The sequence below is a fragment of the Euleptes europaea genome, chromosome 7, assembly GCF_029931775.1.
Source record: "Euleptes europaea isolate rEulEur1 chromosome 7, rEulEur1.hap1, whole genome shotgun sequence".
In the NCBI taxonomy this organism is placed as follows: Eukaryota; Metazoa; Chordata; class Lepidosauria; order Squamata; family Sphaerodactylidae; genus Euleptes; species Euleptes europaea.
The window spans coordinates 8,258,480-8,280,146 of NC_079318.1; the positions used below are offsets into that span (position 1 = coordinate 8,258,480).

The 21,667-nt window shown below is 41.1% G+C and overlaps 1 protein-coding gene across 1 annotated transcript in view; it reads left to right on the forward strand.

The window, feature by feature from the left end:
* ADGB (androglobin) overlaps window positions 1-21,667 on the forward strand; it is a 144,461-nt gene that overhangs the window by 111,008 nt on the left and 11,786 nt on the right. The window contains exons 29-31 of the mRNA XM_056852604.1: window positions 412-523; window positions 14,932-15,119; window positions 17,447-17,602. Of these exons, the coding sequence (XP_056708582.1) occupies window positions 412-523; window positions 14,932-15,119; window positions 17,447-17,602 (456 nt within the window). The remainder of the gene's footprint in view (window positions 1-411; window positions 524-14,931; window positions 15,120-17,446; window positions 17,603-21,667) is intronic.

Below are 21,667 nucleotides of genomic sequence, written 5' to 3' on the forward strand. Positions count from 1 at the left end.
CCCATGAAGTAGGTTAGTCTGGAAGTATATGAAAGATCCAAGGTTACCGAGCAAGTTTCCGTGGCAGAGTGGGAATTAGAGCCCGGGTCTCACAGATTCTAGTCAACACTCTAACAATTATACCAGACTGTTTTACAAGGCTGATGTTCTGACAATGCCTGAATAGCATGTCCATCACTTTTTCTTTTGATTCTCCTCCTTTTTGCTCATCAGCAGGGAACAGCCTTTGTGCTGTGAAGTTTTTAACCAATTCCTCTTTTTCTTTCACCCCACCTCCTTTCTCTGCCTCTTCCAACCCAGAGTGATAGCAATAAAGAGAGTGAAAGTTAAAATATGTTTTTAAGACTTGTTTTATTTTAATGGCCTGTGAAGATTATAAAATAGTAACTTTTTGTGTTTCCATTTTAACAGACTCACAAGTACATTGTACAAGCCCAGGTGTTGCATAACAGCTGGCCTCTTACTGAAAGCCAAATGACATTTGTTCAAACATTGAGAGAATTAGAAAAAAATGAAATTAAAGGTAAGTCATCTTTGTGTTAAATGTTTAAAGTTATCAAAAGAGGTTTAATGGAAATGTGATATGCAACCCTATGCTTGTTTACTGAGAAGTAAACCCCACTTTGTTCATTGGGTCTTCCTCCAAGGTATCTGTGCACAGGATTGTAGCTTCAGAAACTTCCTTTGTCAGAATTGCAATGACAATATGCAAATTGCTAATGTAATGATAGGGTAGGTGTCATTTCAATTAAATGCCAATAACATGTAATGATTTGAACCCATAAAACGTTAATTGTGCTTAAATCCCACTGAAATTGTGGTACTTAGGTTTTCTTCAACTATCCACATCGATAGGTTGGATCCGGTGATCCAGCAGCAGAAGGTATCGAGCATCATGGATCTGCCCAGCCTTCCCCTCTCCCAGCAGCCATTTCTAATTCCTCAGATTCTGGGACATGTGTGGAATAATACCTATCTGAGTCAATGTGTTGGGTTGAGAAGGCTGAAGGAGATACAGTCATCCTTCTTGCCTAATCCAGCTCTGCTGACAGGAAAGAGGAGTGATTATGGCCCCTACCTCTCCTCACTGCACCTTACTGACCTCTCATAACTTCAGACGTGTCCCCTTAACCACAGGGATCAACTTTCCCAGGTTCAGGATGGAAAAGCAGAGAAGATACATTACGCTTACACATAGATCTGTGATTTTTTGTGTGTGTGAGCAGATTGTCAGATCCTATCTAATATATGTAGATATTTTCTGCATGCTAGGTGTAACATCATATATCTAGTAATTATGTGTGGGCCAATCTGCAGATACTTAAATCCATGGATTGGGTCCACGCTGACAAAAATCAGATAGTTTGCAGAACCCCCAGGTTTGCAGAAAAATCTGAAAACTTTAAAATATATATTCGTTGGGCAGGTTTAAATCCACTCCAACACCATAATGTCTGCACATGTGCAGATGACTTGCCAGATGACTCCGGCCTCCAGGCAGCCTCCTGGATCTTCACTACAGTCACGACTCTTGCCAACCAGGCCACCCATTTGTTATCCCTATTGTGTGTGTGTGTGTGTGTGTGTGTTAAATGTCATGTGCTTGCAAACTGAGGGTCATGGCTTCCTTTATAGAGTCAGTCTCATACTGGGTCTTCCACTTTTCCCACTGCCTTCAACCTTTCCTAGCATTATTGTCTTTTCCATTGACTCTTGCCTTCTCAAATTGTGACCAAAGCACAATAGTTTTAGTTTAGTCATTTTAGCTTCTAGGAACAGTTCAGGCTTGATTTGATGTAGAACCCACAGATTTGTCTTTTTGACAGTCCACGGTATCTGTAACACTGTCCTCCAATACCACATTTCAAAGGAATCCTTCTTCCTGTCAGCTTTCTTCATTGTCCAACTTTTACCCCCATGCACAGTAATAGGGATACTATGGCATGAATTAACTTGATCTTGGTTGCCAGTGATACCTCCTTAGACTTAAGAATCTTTTCTAGTTCCTTCATGGCTGCCCTTCCCAGTCTCAATCTTCTTCTCATTTCTTGGCTGCAGTCTCCCTTTTGGTTGATGATGGAGCCAAAGAATAGAAAGTCTTGAACAATTTCAGTTTCCTCATTGTCTACCTTAAATTAAAGTAATTTTCCAGTAGTGATTACTTTTGTCTCTTTGATGTTCAGCTGTAGACACTTTCACCTTTAACTTTCAGCAGTAGTCGTTTCAAGTCTTCACTATTTTCTGCCAGTAATGTGGTATATTGGCATATCTCAGATTGTTTATGTTCCTCCCCTCAATTTTCACTCTACCTTCATCTAAATCTAATCCTTCCTTCCTTAAGATATGTTCTGCATACAGATTGAAGAGATAGGGAGATAAAATACATCCTTGTCTGACACCTTTGCCAGTTGGAAACCATTCTGTTTCTCCATATTCTGTCCTAACAGTAGTCTTGTCCAGAGTACAGGTTGCGCATCAAAACAATCAGATGTTGTGGTAGATCCATTTCCTTTTAAAGCAATTATAGCTTTCCATGATCCACACAGTCAAAAGCTTTGCTGTAATCTAGGAAACACAAGAGTGTTTTCTTCTGAAATGCTCGTGTATGCTCTACAAACCAGCGTAAATTTGTAATGTGATCTCTAGTGCCTCTTCCTTTTTAGAATCCAGCTTTAACATCAGGCATTTCTTTGTTCCATGTATAGTAACCGTCTTTGTTGTAAGATTTTGAGCATCACTTTACTCGCTTGAGAAATTATTGCAATGGTCCGATATTTGCTGCAGACTTTGATGTCTCCTTTTTGGGGGGAATTAGACTAAATTGACCATTTCCAGTCAGTGGGCCGTTGTTTTGTTTTCCATATTAGTTGGCACTTCACGTTTTAAAACTGTAGGTTCTTCAAAAGATCCTTCTTGGACAGAATCTGTCATCCTTTCATCTCTTCTGTATAGTTCTTCAGTGTATTGTTCCCACCTTTTCTTTATTTTATCCAGTTTACTTAATGTATTTCCATGTTGATCTTTCTGTATGCCTAACCTTGCTTTAAATTTCATTTTGATTTCTTGGATCTTGTGGACCAGATCTCTTGTTCTTCCTTCTTTGTTGTTCTCTTGTTTGTTTTACATTGGTTATTATAATTTTTTTTACAATGGTTATTTATTATTGCATTGGTTCTCCTTGTCTTTACGTGCGAGTCGCTGGAATGCTGCATTTAGACTTTTGACTCTGTTTCTGTCACCATTAACCTTTGCTTCTCGTCTGTCTGGATGAATAGCGCTCTAGCTAAACTTTTGGTATGTGGCTGCTGAGTTGTTTGTGCTTGTTTTTGTTTTAAGTGATATTGTCTCTTGTGTTTTTTTAAATATGATTGTTGATGTTTTATGATTATATGTTTTGTTTGTGTATTGAAATTGTCTCTTGTTTTAGTGTTTATATTTTATGAGTTTGGTTTTATGAGTTTGAAACCCTATTTGAATGCTTTACCTTGGTAGACAGGCAGCATAGAAAATTTTAAATTAAATAATGAAGCAGACAAATTACAAGTCAGTTTTAATCGTATGAAAAAACGGTTTTTAGTTATAATATTAATAGTCAAAATATTGAGTTTGGACTGAAATAATGCAATTAAAATTGTAGAGTGTATAATTGTAAGTGTGAATAAATACAAGCTTACACTTTGTAATACAAGCTTACACTTTCTGGTTCCTAGAATACTGTTACAAATGCTTTCTTGGGAGTTGTTTGGATTTCATATTCTGCAAGAAGGAAAGTTTTATGAAGGAAAATTATTTTAACTCTTTTTAACTATATTTTATAATTATTTAAATAGGTCTGTATGCCAATGGAAACAATAAGATACACCAATCTGTATAATTACCCGAAAGTATCCAAAGAATGCAGCACTGTGTCAGATTTGCAGCTGGGGATGGAGGTTACACATCCATCCCCTAGGAAATCAGTTGGTTGAGGCATTTAGTATGCAGAGCTGCCGTCTGTCGAAGCAAGTCAGCATGGTATATGTGGATATGTTTGTTTGTTTTCTGAGCAACACTAGTGTGAAATGCACTAGGCTGAGGGAGAGTAGCTATTCCTAGACAACCCAATGAGCTTCATTGTCCAAGCTGAGATTCAAACCTAAAGAGTCATATGTTGCAGTCTTCATAGGTTATGTGTCTGGTTTCCTCTTGCCATCTTTAAGTCAAACATGAGTTGAGTTGCACATTCCCTTCAACATTTACATGCATGCTGCTCAGATCAGATGTGGGCCAAGACATGGTGAGAAGGGGCTTCAGCAGTCGACCTCATGCTGTTTTTATGACCTACAATGTCCCCCGGGGGGGACTATTTGCCCCATTAGTGTAACCCTGTAGGGTAAAATGCATCCTCCCAAGATCATTTTAGGTCAGGAAAAGGGGGGGGGAGGTGGAGGAAGACTGAAGCCCCTTCTCCCCACATGCTATAGTCCCAGTTCAAATTGGGCACCTCACTCAGGAAATGAGGTGAACTTGTAATTCATATCAATCTGAAAAAACATATCAGTCTGATAACCCAGATGCAACCTGTGGAGATCATAATGCGAATCAGCCCTTAATTGTGGTTATTCATGGTTCAGGTATAACTCAAACTTTTCTGAGAGTAAACCAAAAACACAGAAGACATATTCTGCCACCACAGCTATTTGTGAACAAATGAATTACACTTTTGATACTGGGTTATAATAAATAATACAGAGTTACTGCAGAAATAAAGTCCCTGTTCTGTTAATAAAGCCTAATAAAGAGGGTGGGCTTGGCCTGAGAAGTCCCTTTCAGTTACACTTGTTGCAGCACATGATTTTGCAGATGATTCCTATAGCTGTTTTCTCAGAAGTGGCCTGAGACCACTTAACATTTGTTTTTAAGGCACACTGCCAGTCTTTGTGCAGTCAGTGTACATTGTTGTGAGGGTGTATACTCATTGTAATAAGATCAAGGTTATATACATATTATGGTAAGATACAATGCCTTGAATTTCCTGTGACCTATAAATAAATAAATTTTATTTGCGGCTGGTATGCCAGGTAAAACAGAAACTGACCATACAGAGTAGATGTTTACAACCAAGGCCAACAAAATTAGGAATCACCCAATTTTACAATTCCACATATTAAAGATATACATTAAGGCGACGTAGCTTCATTGCTATGGCACAATATTTTGCGACCTGGGTGGTGTTTGGTGAGCTGTCTCCCAGCAGAAACCTTTTGGTCCATTCACCCTCCTCACCAGAGCCCGTTTCCCTAATCAAAGGGTCAATAATATTGAAGCGGGCTGACTTGTAGAGGGGACATCTAAAAATACATGCTCAATGGTTTCCAGCTCCCCTGTGTTACACGGGCAAAGTCTCTCCACCCTGGGGATCTTCTTAAATCTCCCTTCTAATATGGCAGATGGTAGGGCTGCACATCTGGCCAGTGTATAGGCCCTCCTATGTGTGTTCCTTTCCAGGGAGTATAAATATTCAGCTAGTGCTAGAATATACCTGGAATGTTGAGGTACTATAAATACAAGGGATCTCAAGAGATCTGTTTGACTCTCAGTACCTGTGACCTGTATTTATTGGAGTCCTTTCTAGCCAATTAACTAGCTACACATAATTATTTGTTCTTAGGAAGATTCCAGTACTCATCCAGTAGCAGTATGCCCAACTGCATTTTCTGGTTAGATAGGGATATATTCACACCATCTCTTAATAAAGAATGTTACATCCTGTGTGACTTAAATTTCAGGTTAAGTTTCAGAGTACATATTACAAATTATGCAAACTTAAAAGTAATATTTCTGTTTTATAACATAAACTGATGGTCACATTTTCTATACTTTAGAGGTGTAAGAAAGAAACCATTTAAAATATTATTTAAATATTTACAAACAAAACTTGCTATGCATAGCATAAGACAACAGTGCCATCTACAGTAGCTTTGAAGCACCCCGTTCTACAGTAGCTTTGAAGTTAACTAGGACATGAATACTTTTTTTGTTTTTTAATGCAGTTGTTATTGTTAGATGAAGGGGGCAAAACTTAGGGATTTGGAAACCAATTTCCTGGAAGTAAGACATTGCAATTGGAAAATTCACTCAGTATGCCAGTAAAAGAGGGTGAACGATAGGCTGCACAACTTTTGTGTCTGTATAACATTGTGATTCCTTGCTGTAGTAAAATTGGCTTATTTATGTTATTGTGCAAGTGAACGCCAGTGGATCAGTGAAACTGTACCAGAGACAAAGCACAATATCTAGATAGTGGGCTGGATCTAAAGAACTGTGAGTTTGCAGATTGGATGATTACAGCCTTCCCCTTCCATCTGCACCCATCAGTGCCTCCCAGAGCCCTTCTGAGGATTGAGGAAACTTTGGCAATGGTCTGAGTTGCTGCATGGTAATTTGCAGGTGGGAAAAGGAATCTGTGGAAACCCCTCCCTTGTCTCATGCAACTAGAGTAGCCATCCACTTTTGGAAAAAGCACTGAATCCAACCCATTGCAACACAGCATTACATGAAACGGCTATCAGCTTAGGATATGACTAGGAAAAAACAGAGTGAGATAAGGATACCATAGATTTGCTCTTCTCAGAACCATAAAACATAATACTTCCTCTTTCATGAGCACTGCAGGATAATCTTTAAAGGTACATAGAAGCAGCGTGGTGTAGTGGTTAAGAGCAGTGGGCTCTGATCTGGAGAACCGGGTTTGATTCCCCACTCCTCCACTTGAGCAGCAGACTCTAAGGTTGGTTTCCCCACTCCTACACATGAAGCCTGCTGGGTGACCTTGGGCTAGTCACAGTTCTCTCAGAACTTTCTCAGCCCCACCTATCTCACAAGGTATCTGTTGTGGGGAGAGGAAGGGAAGGAGATTGTAAGACTGTTTGATTCTCCTTAAAAGGCAGAGAAAATCGGCATATAAAAACCAACTCTTCTGCTGCTGCTACTGCTGCTGCTTATCAGATCCTGGCAGCATGTCCTGCAGATGCCTTTGTCTTTGCCTGGGGAATCTTTGCAGGGAGAAAACCGCTGATAATTGGAAGGCCAGTCCTGTGGAATTCTATCCCTGTGCACTGGATTTTGATAAGGAGCAAGGCAAGAGAGTTGAGGAAAGGTTAGGAGAGAGAAAAAGAGAGAGAAAGAGCATTGTGGAGAGTAGAAATCAAGAAGGTCTTCCATTCACTCTCAACCTACAGCTAGCTGTCTAAGAACCAGTATGGGGAGAAGGACAAGGGGGGTGCAACCCCTTCTCCTCTAACCTGTCCCCAAACCTTCATTCAGGGTAGGTTTCCTTTAGATGGGAGTGGGAGGGGAGTTGAAAAGGGAGACTTATGATGTTCTTCTTACAAATATACTAGTTGAGTAGGCAATACAGGGGTACAGGATCAAACACACAAGATGGCTATGCTAATCCCAAAGGAAAATCTGTAGCCGAGAATCCAAAAACAATGCCTCCTCTTCTAAATCACTTAAGCGGTTCCTTCACAACAGGTAAAACTCATGTCACTAATACTCGTAGGTGGCTGTGACTTGAGATACATTACAGATTCCTTGCTTGTTCTTAATTATCCACTGGTGTTCACTGAGTCCCATAAATACCCATACCACAGGCTTAAAGGTAGAATTACTTTTTGTCAAAAACTGTCTCTCATCTACTGTGAAGAAAAGAAGTGAGGAAGGGGATGCTTTACCCTTTTCCCATATGCACTTTGGATTACCTTTCCTAATGATATTCTTTTCATCTAATCAATTTGTAGAAAAAAATTAAGTATTTCAGTAAAATATTTTAATTTTTTCAAGTATCTCTGTTACTACATTTGATCACCAAAGATGCAAAGGCAGAAGCACAATTGATGGCATCTGAAATTCCATAAAATTTTATTCTGTGCTACCTGTTATTGTTTTTGTTGTTTTTAATTTTTGAATTTTCTAACTTGGACATTTCCTCTTCACTAGTAGCTGCATCTGACCTTCAAGGCACAGTTCAATTATTAATATGGTGTATATATCCATATCCCGTACATCCAAGTTTTGATCAGTATTTGACCTTGCTCCACCTTTAGTCTCTGCTGGTGATTCCTGTGATGGTTCTAGCTTATGTAAGGACTTCCACCCACAGGTTCAGATTCATGGGATGATTACAGAGTTTGCAAGGGAAGTCCGCCCCCTTAAGAAATATATTGCTTGTGTGTAAAGCCTTTACAGATGATATTTCCAGATTTTTTTTTTAACTGATCACTTGCACTGGCACCTAATTCCCAAGCTTTGAGGTCTGCAAACGTGAGGGAAGTCAGCCGACGAAGCAGCACATCACCAGGAAGGCAACGAGAAAAAGGTAAGGGAGCCAAGTGAGTTAGGCACCTTCCCCAACCTTCTTAGCCCCTAAGGTGGCCAAGAAACATTTGACTTGCCACCAGTTGTTCAGTTGTCTGTAGTCACCATCCATTATTCAGTCAGCACTGTAGTTGAATTGCATACCCTTTTGAAATAGGTAAGCTCTCTTACTCTAATTTACTGCAAGAGCAAATTGGGAGAGTGACAGCTGTAGGGTTGCTTGCAGGGGAGCCCTAGCAATGAAGCATTACAGTACCAAAGCACTGGGGGGAAAGGTAAGAAGAGCCATACCAAGTTGTCAGTTATTTATTTATTGAGAACATTTGCAGTCCTCTGTTCTATTCTATCAGATCCCTGTGGCAGTCACAACACAGTTAAAAGCAATAAAATCACACTGTATGATGCAAAATGTAAAAACCGCATTGACATTAAAACCTTGCACACTTTAGAAGCTTAGAGTTCCGCAACAGGACAGACGTATCCAGGGCACTAGAGTGTTTTTTGGAATAGTAGAAATGTAATAAATAGGTTCCCACCTCCCTATCATAAACATAAGAATTTCATGTGTTTAATATAAACCCTTAGCTTTTGAATTAAAAAGCCTCAAACTCAAAGTCAGTTGTAAAGATAGTCATTCTAGAGATGTTTTAGTGGAGTAGCCACGTTAGTCTGTTGTAGTGAAGCAAAACAGAAGCCTAGTGGCACCTTAAAAACTAACAACATAGAGGTGTCTCACTCTTATGCTGTTTTCATGGAGAATGAGATCTTTGGGCAGGAGGATATCATTCTGAGGAAGAGGAAAAACTGTCCTTTAGAAGGGACTCATCCCTTTGATAATGAACCAAGATCCTCTCAAACAAAGTATACCCATCCAAGGCTGGGTGGCTCTCAATAATGGTTGATTTAATAGTTCGAAATAGAGAGAGATGAATTTGTGATGGGTATCTGATCACATGGGGACTTGCCTGAAAAAAACTGTGAACATCATGAGCTATGTTGATAGATTTATAAATAGCTTAAGGGAGGGAGGCACTGATTGTATCACACATGGACACAAACAACACCAGGAAATGTAATAGTGGAAGAAAAATGTACATTGCTAGGTAAGATATTGAAGTCCAAGATCTCCAGGTAGCATTTTCAGACATTCTACCTGCCCATATGCTGGGTGAGCTAGGCAAACAATATTGAGGGTTCTCAGCATATGAATTAGATGGGAATGTTAGGGCATTGAGGAACATTTAGCTATAAATCAACTATGTACAAAAAAGATGGAATCCACTTCAACCAAAATGGTACCAAACTATAGGTACTTAATATTAGAAAGACTGCAAATCAACTTTCAAACTAACTTCTGGGGACAGCAAGCAGGAGTTGGGGAGCATCTGGTTTGAGACAAATCATCCATATGGAATGATAGTGTAAATGTTCCAAGTCATCTATGAACAAAGTGGCTTGAGAGCTGTTGGATCAATTTGTCGTTGTTGGATCCTGTCGTTGTTGTTTTGTTATGGTTTATTTAAATAATATATTCGTCTGTATAGTAACATCCATGTAACATTCAGACAATACTCCAGGGAATGTGGAAGCACTATGTGTATGATGAATAACAGAAGTGTGCTTTCAATCTCATCTCCAATGACGTCTAGAGTAATGTAATATCACCACAAGGCCTTCAGATGGACTCCACCCAAAGTAAAAAGCTGTGATGGAGTGTCAAGCTCTCATCCCTGAACCATGGAAAGATCTGCAGTTGCTTAGGGAGCTTTTGAACTACCTCTTAAATGAAAACGTCTCTACCATGAACCAAGAAATTGACTAATTTCTTGATGATCCACAAACTTTTTCAGTAGAACTCCATCTCAGGTTCAACACATGCTCAAAAAGCAAAAAACAGTACTTCTCTTCACTTACAGTTCTACAGGATCCAGACCCTTCATGCTAATTTGTGGTGCAGGCAGATATCTAACATTGCTGTTGTGTCCCAATGGGCTATTTCCACAATTGTATTACTCATGTATGCATATCTATACAGAAAAGTGATCCCATATGAAAACAATTACATCACATGGGGAAGAAACTACAAACACTCAGAATTGGAGTCTTGATGCCCTTTCTCACAAAGCAGAATAGGAACCTGAAGGAACAACAGGAAACCACCATTGCTATCCTATCATTGGAGCTTTTTGCTGCTACCATTCAATATAGCCATATGTGGCAGGGTACACAGACTTCTGCATCCAGGCCAGACTCTGAGAACTCCAGGAAAATGAGGTAATCCTTCTCCCAGGGTCAAGTTCACCAACTCCCAGGGGCTGTTGTATCAGAGTTTCCAACTTCATATCCCAGCTGTTGCTGTGCAAAGATGTTCTTGGCAGCTGTTCACTGACTACCCCTATGCAGGGCACTTTGGACCTTCAATCAAGACATCTTCTGATGGCCATAAAAAGTGCTTTGATATATGACAGTATTGCTTCACCTGTGTCATTAGTAAGTGATCCAAAAATCACTGGAATCCCAAGAGACAACTACTTTCTTTGCCAACCCAGCCAAGCAGTATGACTTCATAAAGACCTGCCCTCCCAGGGCTTCATCAACTGTTCAATAGTTCAATGAAAATGATAATTCAATGAGCATCAGCAGTGAAAGATCAAATTCTTTGCTAGGGGTTATTAGGGAAGCAACTGAAAATAATATTAGCAACTATTAGCAACAAAATACCATCACTTCCTTACGGAGCAGTTTTTTCCTTTCTCCCTGATCATCTCTCTGAAGATGTCAAACAGATTGTGATGGTCTTCATGGACAAAGCACTATACCTTGTGCATCAGCAATTGGTGATCAACAAGTACACAGCTGATTGCAATACAAAAACCATGGCTCCAGCCACCTCTGTTCATTATGCTTGGCTTCAGTCTACCTCATTGCAATCTGAGGCCAGGGTGAGCACTGAATACTTGCCCTTTGGTGGACAGGGCTTCTTTAGTGAGAAGACAGATGATATATTTGAGAGGATCCAGAAACTGTGATTCACTGCAAGGTATGTGGGCCTTACATTCTTTACCCTTGGAATCCTGTACCTAGATAAATGAGCTTCACTCATGTACCACCTAATAGGGTTGTGCCCTGCAAAGTATTTCCAGTTTAATTTCGGGTTTAGGTTTTCTATAGGGCATGCTGTTGGTATGCCAGAATTTCAGTGAAATTGTTTTTGGGGCACAATGCTCAGATTTTGGCACACAAATTGGCCATGCCAACCATGGTTCATAAGAGTCCTGCAGTTCTCTCATGGTCATTATATCAGCAAAGGTACTGGGTATTCTGTCTCAGCACTGTGGCAGGATCCTTCATCCAGATGCCTTGTACCTAATGTCTGGAAGATTAAGCTGACCAGTCATTCTTGGAAGTTTTGAGAAAGGTTCTACTTGGTACATGGTAGTGGTCCACCAGAGAATCCTCTGAATGAAACTGGAAAAGCTTTACCATCTTCACAGTATGGATGGGATCCATCTACCTGTCCAGTAACTTCCATCATAGGTAACCTACTCAACTTCCGGTCTCTAGGATCGGTGCACTTATCTTTTAGGGTTCATGTGGCTACCGTCTCTGCCTCAGTCTTCAGTGAAACAATTCTTCCAGGAATTTGTTCAACTTTATTTTCCAATCACTGCTCCTTGCATGGAACTGCAGCTTGTCCTCACCCAAGGCTATGGTCCATTGGCCACCTGTGATCTCGGTTTTATGATCCTCTTATCTTATGACTTACTTATCTGAGTTTCCACAAGACCAAGGTGGTTCTCCATCTAAACATTTCCTTCTTGCCAAAGGTATTATCAGGATTACACCTCAGCCAGGACCTTGTCATTCATACCTTTTCCCATCACATTCCTCAGATACAGAGCGGGAACTGAACTCTTTGGACATTAGGAGAATCCTTTCCTTCTGTATTGACAGAACTGTTGCCTTTTGACAAATTACATGCCTCTGCTTATGTTTTGTGGGCCCTAAGAAGGAACAGCAGAGGTACAGACACTGTAGGCGAAAATGCATGGTCACTTTAGCCTCCTTTATTCCCTGTTTCAGCCAGGATTCAGCCAGGATCGACCGCATTCGTTTCGCCAAACATGCGTTCGATCCTAGCTGAATCCTGGCTGAAACGGAATAAAGGAGGCTAAAGCGACCATGCATTTTCGCCCTGTGTTATGAGGTGGTTGTAAATCATTTCCAAAGATGGTGGCTTCCACCTTCAGTAGAGAGATCCTCTTCCTGAGTTCTGCAGAGCAACCACCTGGCACCAGCTGTTATGAGACACTTTATGAAACTTTATGAGATACTGGCTTTCATTATATGAGCCAGAGCAGTGGCATCCTTCAACCAAGTGGTCCTCAACTCTATTTCCCTGAAACGCTTGTACCTACCTCCGGGTATTCAGTTATCTGGTCTATATCCATCAGTGTGATGCATGGAGACTATGAAGAAATAAAAACATGTTGTTTACCTGTAGCAGTTGTTATTTAAGTGGTCATCTGTGCATTCATATGACCCACCTGCCTTCCTCACAACAGGTGCCTTTAACTTGCTGCAATGTACTGTTACTTTTTGGAAAGAACTGAGCAGGAAGGTGCAACTCCTCCCCTTGGGCATATACAGTCTGAACTGCATATGTTAAGGGAGGAGGTTTTGCACACCTAAAAGCTAGCTCTAGAAATTTTCAAATTGTAACTGTTCATGTTGAAAGCCCGTCAATGTAAGTGCTTGGATTACCATTCAAAGAACAGTAGTCACAGGTAAGCAAGTTGTTTTTCCTTCAGATACCCTGGGCTGAGACCAGAATATTGAAATCATATAGTCACGGACATATAATCATTAACAACCACAACAAGCATGACCTGCAATATGATATGTCATATAGAAAAGGAATGATATTGTGCTGGTTGCTTCACTAACATTTGATCAGAATGCAGTAGATTAAGAAATAGCACTTGTATATTGATGTGAAACTAATGTTCTCAAAGAGATGGCACTGTCATCTCAATTTTTTATTTCCAGCAATACCATAGTTTTGATCATCTAGATAAGTACGAATTTATAAGCACAAGCAAAACTCTGGGTCAGAATCTGGAGTAAAGGATCTCAAACATAATTAATGTATTGGTTCACTCCAAAATCTATGTAGAACAGTTGGGGCATACACCTTAGGAATAGCTAGTGTTGAGCTACAAGTCAAATCCAACCCACTGCAAGGTGTCACCAGTCTACTAGTTTGAAGCATTATCCCTTTACTGCAAACAGATTTCTCAACAGAACGGGAGGGGAGAAGGTGATGTAATGCAAAATCCATGCAAAATGAGAAGGCCCAGCTTCTCATACTATGTGGAACTGTCTTTGCTTCAGCATGGAAGTTGTGAAGAAGTGGCAGAAACATGAACGTCTAAAGGGGTTAATGTGGCTCATATATCTTCATTAAGTCATAGCACTGGATACCCCTGAGGAATATGATAATGCATGCATTAATCTTCAAAACTTAATAATTCATTACATTGCCTACCTATACCAACTTGATTTATCACAGCAATATACCATAATACAAAATTAAATACGGAATCGAGTGTAATCATACTGCTTCTTTGAGTTATAACAGCAATATTTATTTCAAATATGTATTTCCCCTGGGGTTATATTTCTCTCATTCTCAAATCTGACAATGACTGCTTCAATCTCAGTTTGTTTTTCTTGGTTGTACTGCCTCTGACCTCTTGGATAATTGAACTATAGATACGGCTTTTAGAAATAAAAAAAATACCTTTCTGTGGTTTTCTTGGTGACATCTGCCTATAACAACCCTACTGAACTGATTCAGCGCCACTGTATGAAGATGTTTTACTACTGATTTTGGTGACTTAATGACAAGAATGAAAACTCAGAGCTTGTTTAATTAAGATTGACTTGAAAGTTGAATTATCATATGCATTCCCTGTTTTTGTTGCTGTATTATGTACACCTGTTTCAATGTACACAGCCTATTGCAATATACAGAAAACACTGTGGATGTGATCCAGGTATGGATTTCAAAGGGGCATACTAAAATCTTTCATATTGGGACTTGTTGGTTAACTTTGCCTAGCTTATGCCCTTTGGTTGGAGAGTATCGGCCAATCCGACTACCAGGTGGTCATGGAACATAGTACTGATGTTTGGATAAGAGTGCCAGTCTTAACTGTAATACTGCCCTTACAGTTTATCAGTTCTGGTAACATATTTTTAATAGTTTGTCATAGAATCATAAGAGTTGAAAGGGACCACCAGGGTCATCTAGTCCAACCCCCGCACAATGACAGAAATTCTGATCTACCTCCCACCCCACATCCTTAGTGATCCGTACTTCATGCCCAGAAGATGGCCAAGGTGCCCTCCCTCTCCTTGTATCTCCTTGTATCTGTGATTATATATTTGTGAAATGATAGGCCTCTTCAATGAATTTCTTCACTGTTTTGTTGGAAGTATAACTGTGTTCTATTTCCAAATTATTAGTTGTATTCTCATTGCCATTTAAATACAATTTTATGTGTATAGCGCATGCTGTTGAGAAACACGAAGAGAGTATATCCATCCTAAGTCCAGATGTTCACAGCAACACAGAAGGGCAAAAATCTGCAGGCTCTTCAAAAACAACTCGGAAAGCAAAAGACAAAGCAACTGACAAGGCAGAAAAAACTGCTAAAGAAAAACCTCCATCTGCCTCCTCCAGACCAGAATCACAGGTAAGAATAAATGAAGGAGGTTGTTTTTGAAGTGTTTCAAATGTGACAGCAACATTCTGTCAATGTTCCGTATGGCATGTCTTCTTTTTCTTGATGGAGATTATCAGAATTTGATTTTTTTTCCCATTCCAAGTCACTCTTATTTTCTTATCAGTTCAATGAAAAATGCTGTCTTATGTTTATCTCTCTACCTACATTGATAGCTGTTTTCAAATACAGCACAATATATTATTGCAGTAGAATGTCTTCACATGCTACGTATAATAATGCTTATTGGCTAGAGGCATGAAATGTTAATACCACACTTTGCCTCACTCACATCGCAGTAATAAAAATCAATATGTTTCACAGTTTGTTCTTTATTGTTTTCGCCCCAAGAATGTAGTCCTAGTAGATATTTAATGTAGAAAATCCAACCACAATTTTCCCTTTCTCTAACTCCCTTAAAAACTTTAGACCCTCCCTGTCTACCTCACCCCTTGTTTTTGAAGAGCCTGCAGATTTTTACCCTTTCCCACAAAAGCCCTTTGGGTCTCCTTTGGTTTCCTGTTGCTACCTTGAGGACTCAAGTCCCCCATTTTGCTGAATCTCTTGTAATATATTAGCAACATTAACAGAAAAGAACAAAAAAAAGAACCTTAGCTTTCCGATGTCTTCCATAGCTTCCAACATGTCCGCATAGTTGGGAAGAGGATGTAAGCAACAAAAACAGGTAATTTAATTAAACTGTCTGTACTGGCCGGGCAGGCTGGCAGGGGCTGCTACTACAGCACGGTGCAGAGGGATCTGGGAGTGGTGGGGGGTACACAAGCCAAGGCGTCTGCAGCCTGGGTGGCTGCACAGAAACAGTGGGGTCAGCAGGGGTAAGGCAAAGTCTAAGCAGCAGCCCAGAAATCAGGCCGGGGTCTCTTACGTCTCACAGGCTAGGCAGCAAGGGTCGTCGTTAATCGGTCCAAGGTCTGGGTCACAGGCAAGGCAGTAGGTGTTGTCTTTAAACAGTCCAAGGTCTTTCTCAGGCAAGACAGCAAATAGAGTGGAGCTGGGCTGAAACCGGAATTCAGTATGTTGCTTCCACACCTAGGCTGCTTTTCGCTGCTCCTTAAATTTGGCCAGCTATCAGAGTGAGGTTGGTCCTGTCATCACTCACTGTCATTCTCGACAGCTGGAATGCCTCTCCGGCTTTGTAGCCTAGCCAAACGCCTTTTTTCATTCAACAGAGTTCGGAGTTTCTGTCTTCGATGAAACATGGAGGATTTTTTTTCTGAATCTCGGGCTGGCTCTGGCAGTCGGGCCTTGAAGGGGGACTGGAATTCCTTGGCCTGGCTGGACGTAGAAGCATCTGATGGCCCCTTTAATTCAGCATCTGGTTCAGAAGGCTCGTCAGCTGCATTCCCAGTAGGGTCAGCTGCCGATGGGACGGCCAACTGCTCCAGTTCTGCATCTGAGGCCTCGGACTCTGCCATGGGGGGGGGGGGGCATGACACTGTCATTTTGGAAGTTTGTCAGCTTATATCCTTTTCTCAGCAGTCCAGTTGAGTCACTGCTGACTTATGGCAACCCTATGAATCCATGTCTTCCAAAACGTCCTGAGCCTTGCTTCAGGTCTTGCAAACTGAGGGCAGTAGCTTTGTTGATTGAGTCAATCCATCTCATATTGGGTCTTCCTCTTTTCCTGCTGCCTTCAACTTTTCCTGCCGTTATTGTCTTTTCCAGTGAGTCTTGTCATCTCAAGATGTGACCAAAGTATGATAGCCTCAGTTTAGTTATTTTAGCTTCCAGGCACAGTTCAGGCTTGATTTGATCTAGAACCCACTTATTTGTCTTTTTGGCAGTTCACAGTATCCGTAAAACTCTCCCCCAACACTGCATTTCAAAAGAATCTACCTTCTTCCTGTCAGCTTTTTTCATTGTCCAACTTTCACAACCATTCATGGTAATAAGGAATATTATGGCATGAATTAAGTTGATCTTGGTTGCTAGTGACACATCCATACACTTAAGAATCTTTCCTATCTCCTTCGTGGCTGCCCTTCCCAGACTGATTTCTTGGTTAATATTTTGTTTGTACAAGCACAAAAACAGTCATGTTTGGACAGCAAGTGTAAGAACACTGTATATTGTCTAATAAACTTCGTGGGATGATTTACAAAGCCGGCCTATAGGGATACACATTCCAGCATATCACAGTCTGGCCTTGTCCTTTGGCATTTGTAGGCAAAAACAACCTACTACCAGGCTTAGCAGTGATTGCTGTCATCATTTTGAGATATAATGTATCCAAAACAATATATGCTCTTGTGATTGTACTCTGAGTTCTTCATTTATAGCAATCCGATCCAAACAAGCCCAACTGGATATTGCGTTTTGTCATTGAACAAAATGAAGCGGAAGCTTTGGATGTAAAGAAAGACACTGAGAGAACCGATGAGATCAAAGCTATGAAGCAAGCATGGGAAGCTGCAGAACCAGGGAGAGCTGTCAAGGTAACCAGGCCTTATCCTGTTACATGTATATTTAAAAGGAAGGAGTTCTGAGGGCCCGTAGGGACCGCCTTGTGGAGATTTGCTGTCAGCAAACAAGTTGCACAGTGTCAGGAATGCTGCAGAGCTGGATTAAGAGATGCTTCAGTTAAGTATTGGAAAGGAAAATGTAGCCTGAGCACTGATGTTCCACCCGTGTGTGCCCTGAAACAAAATTTCAAATAACAGAGAAAAAATATTTCCATTAACTGGAATCTTTGATTTGGGGGTTTAACCCAGGGTGGCGGTGGTATTAGCAACTGTTAAGATTTTATGGCTGAGAAAGTTCATATACAAAAATTCAGATGCAATTTTGAGAGAGTAGCTTCTAATGGCTTTTACACTTAAATGGTTTATATATAACATATATAAACCATTTAATCCTTGTTTTCTTCATGCCCATCCATCATTGAAGCAGTAGCTTCACTTACTTAAGAAGTGACCTGAGGCAGAATACTTTCAATTACACTGAATACAAAATCCAAGTTTAAAATCCACTTTCAGTTAACGTTTTTGTAATAATGCTACAAAATGAGGTTGCAGTCCTAAACACACTTGCTAGGGAATAAGATTCATTGAACCCAGTGGGAATTACTTCTCAATAAATATGCATGGGATTGTGGTATATATCTCTTAAAAATCTAGTATAAAACACTTGTCTAAATCTCACTTAAACTTTTCCATTGGTGGCTTGTTTTGATGTGGGTTTTTTAATCAATTCTTTGATATTCAACTATAGAACTACTTTTTGCATAGTTATTATTTTAAGCATCTTCATCCGTTATAACTATTACAGTAATTCACAGTGGCTGTATCTGAAGAAGTGAGCTGTGGCTCACAAAAGCTCATACCCTGCCAGAAAATATTTTTGTTAGTCTTTAAGGTGCTACTGGACTCTTGCTCTTTTCTACAACTATTACAGTGTTAACTTCCTTGTTTCACCTATATTTTCTGATTTGAAAGCTTAGCTATTGTAAGAAGCAATGTTTATTTAATCTGCAAAGTTAATATTTCTAGCCTGTCATGGTTAGAAACAGAATACTAAACCGTGTAAGATCTTGGCCCATCCCAGTAGATTTCCCTTTTTGTTTGTAAATGAATGTCAACATAAAACAAAGCATAATACTAAGATGGCAAACACTGTGATCTTAATACTAGCTTTTCTGTAAGCATTAATAATCTGTTCTCATTTCAAGTTGCTTTTAAAACATATTTTGGTTCCTTGTGTGCATGTTTTGTTTTTTTTTAATTTACCCAAAACTGTTTTTGTTGTTTTACTGCTAGCAGTTAATCATCACTTAGTTGCATAATCTGAGGGGGAAATATTGATTTTTGCTTCTTCTGAGCACTGCAGCTGAATGTTGTGACATGAATCATTCACCCACGTGTGTGCTTTAATTCAGTGACTCATCACTCAGCTGTCAGGAAAGACTTTATTACAGATTAAAAGAATTAATCTACTCAGTCCAACATCTAAATTTTACCATATGTTAATATGTTTCTCTTAGCGTATAACAGCTAGAGCAGGGGTGGACCTGGGGGCCGGATTCGGCCATTTGAGAGCTCCTATCTAGCTTGCGAGCCAGCCATGGCAGCCACCTCCCCCACTCTCAATCCGGGCTGGCAAGTCTGCTGCAGGGTCGCCATCCCAGGCAGCCACCCTCTCACCCCCAGTCCCGATCTGGGCTGGATAGTCTGCTGCGGTATTGTCAACTGAGGCAGACACCTTCTAGGCTGGCGAGCCCGCTGCTGGCCCACTAGCCAAGGCAACCCCCCCGCCCCCGATCTGGGCTGGAGTGGCCTGGCCCAGCCAAGCAACATTTATGTCATATCCAGCCCTCGTAACAAATGAGTTCAAAACGCCCCTGAGCTAGAGGCTACATCATACACCCAATTCTAAATATGTGAGTAGTTGTGTTGTCACACTCAGGAATGGCATGTCCCAATTTGGCTGTAGTGACCTCCTGCTACTCATGAGAGGTATAGCCCCATTTCAACTGCGAAAGATTAGCTGTATGGAATGGAAGAATCTCTGGTGACTAAGACACCTTTAGAATAGTGCATGAATTGCACTGCACAGTCACTCCATTGTTTCCCATGCCACACCCCCTTGCTTCTTCATACTGTGCTGCTGTTAGAGTTCTATGCCTTGGTTGCTATTTCATTAGAAATCGATCTACTGTTATGGACAGAAGGATAGAGTCCCCCAGTCAAAGCGTGAGATGGGGAAAAAAATCACATTGGTTCTCCAAATTAATCTTTAATTCAAAGTCACACCATCAGTCAGGAAGGAGACAAGAAGATCCTATAGTAATCAGATGACTCAGACTGCCTAGCCTAGCCTATGCAGTGGTTCTGCTTTTCTCCTAGCTCCACATTTGCAGCTAAAATTCTGGTTGCCTTTTGGCAGCCAGTTAGCTTCTCTTCCCTGCTTCATAAGCCAATGTACTAGCTTATGCATGGGCAGCTCCACTAAGAGCCTATCACCTGTGCATTTGACACCATGCATGAGTTTCAGCTGCATACAGTGAGGGGGAAAAAGTATTTGATCCCCTGCTAAATTTGCCCGTTTGCCCTCTGACGAAGAAATGACCCGTCCATAATTTTAATGGTAGGTTTATTGTAGCTGTGAGAGACAGAATAACAACAGGAAAACCCCCAGAAACCCAGAAGACAAAAGTCAGAGATTGATGTGCATTATAATGAGAGAAATAAGTATTTGATCCCCTATCAACCAGCCGGGTTAGGGTTAGGGTTCTGCGGTCGACAGAAGCAATCAATCCATCAGATTCCAAACTAGCCACCATGACCAAGACCAAAGAGCTGTCCAAGGATGTCAGGGACAAGATTGTAGACCTGCACAAGGCTGGACTGGGCTACAAGACTATTGCCAAGCAGCTTGGTGAGAAGGTGACAACCCTAACCCTAACTGTCAATCTTCCTCGGTCTGGGGCTCCATGCAAGAGCTAATCTCGTGTAGTTGCAATGATCATGAGAACAGTGATGAAGCAGCCCAGAACTACACGGGGGGAACTTGTCAATGATCTCAGGGCAGCTGGGACCATAGTCACCATGAAAACAGTTGGTAACACACTACGCCATGAAGGACTGAGATCTTGCAGAGCCTGCAAGGTCCCCTTGCTCAAGACAGCACATGTACAGGCCCGTCTGCAGTTTGCCAATGCACATCTGAATGACTGTCAGCACTAGCCCCTATTCAGAACCAATAACCACGACAGGAGACACGCTGGTCCAAGGAAGATGGTTTACTGGCAGCATAGGGTTGCAGAGCATACAGGATCTAAGACAGCAATGGGGGGGCACTGGGATACACTTGACTATATAAAAGCATAGAAAAAAGCATTCAGCATTCAGCAGCACAGATCAGGCTCAAGAGATTACTATTTCAAAACAGTCTAGAGATGCCTCCGTTCTCACGGAGTACTGTCTACTTCAAAGAGTTTAAGAATGCAAAACAAACCTTGGTGGAAAAGCGAAACTGAGACACAGGCCTGACATTCTGCTCCCCTTAGGGCCCCCTCCCAGTCGGCAAGGGGGACCGTTTATCGGGGTAGGCGGTGTGGAAGGTGTGCACCAGATCCGGGGCGGAGAAATCTCGTGCTTTCACCCATTCATCATGGGCAGGGGGGAAGTGTTTCCAACGAACCAGATACTGTAGAGACCCATGACGTATACGAGAGTCCAGAATCTTAGAAACCTCGAAATGTTCCTCCCCCCCCCCCCCACCATCACAGGCTGCTCAGGGGGCGGTTCCGGGTGCCAATCTGAGGAGGCGACATGGGGCTTGAAAAGACTAACATGGAAAACAGGGTGGATATGTCTCAGGGTTTTCGGAAGAGTCAGTTCTACAGTGACAGGGTTAATTATCCGAGCGACGGGATATGGTCCCACGTACTTGGCACTGAGTTTAAGGCAAGGCCGGGTGGACCGCAGATTCTTGGTGGAAAGGTACACTAGGTCACCCACTTGAAAGTCTTTACTGGGAGAACGATGCTTATCTGCTTGAGC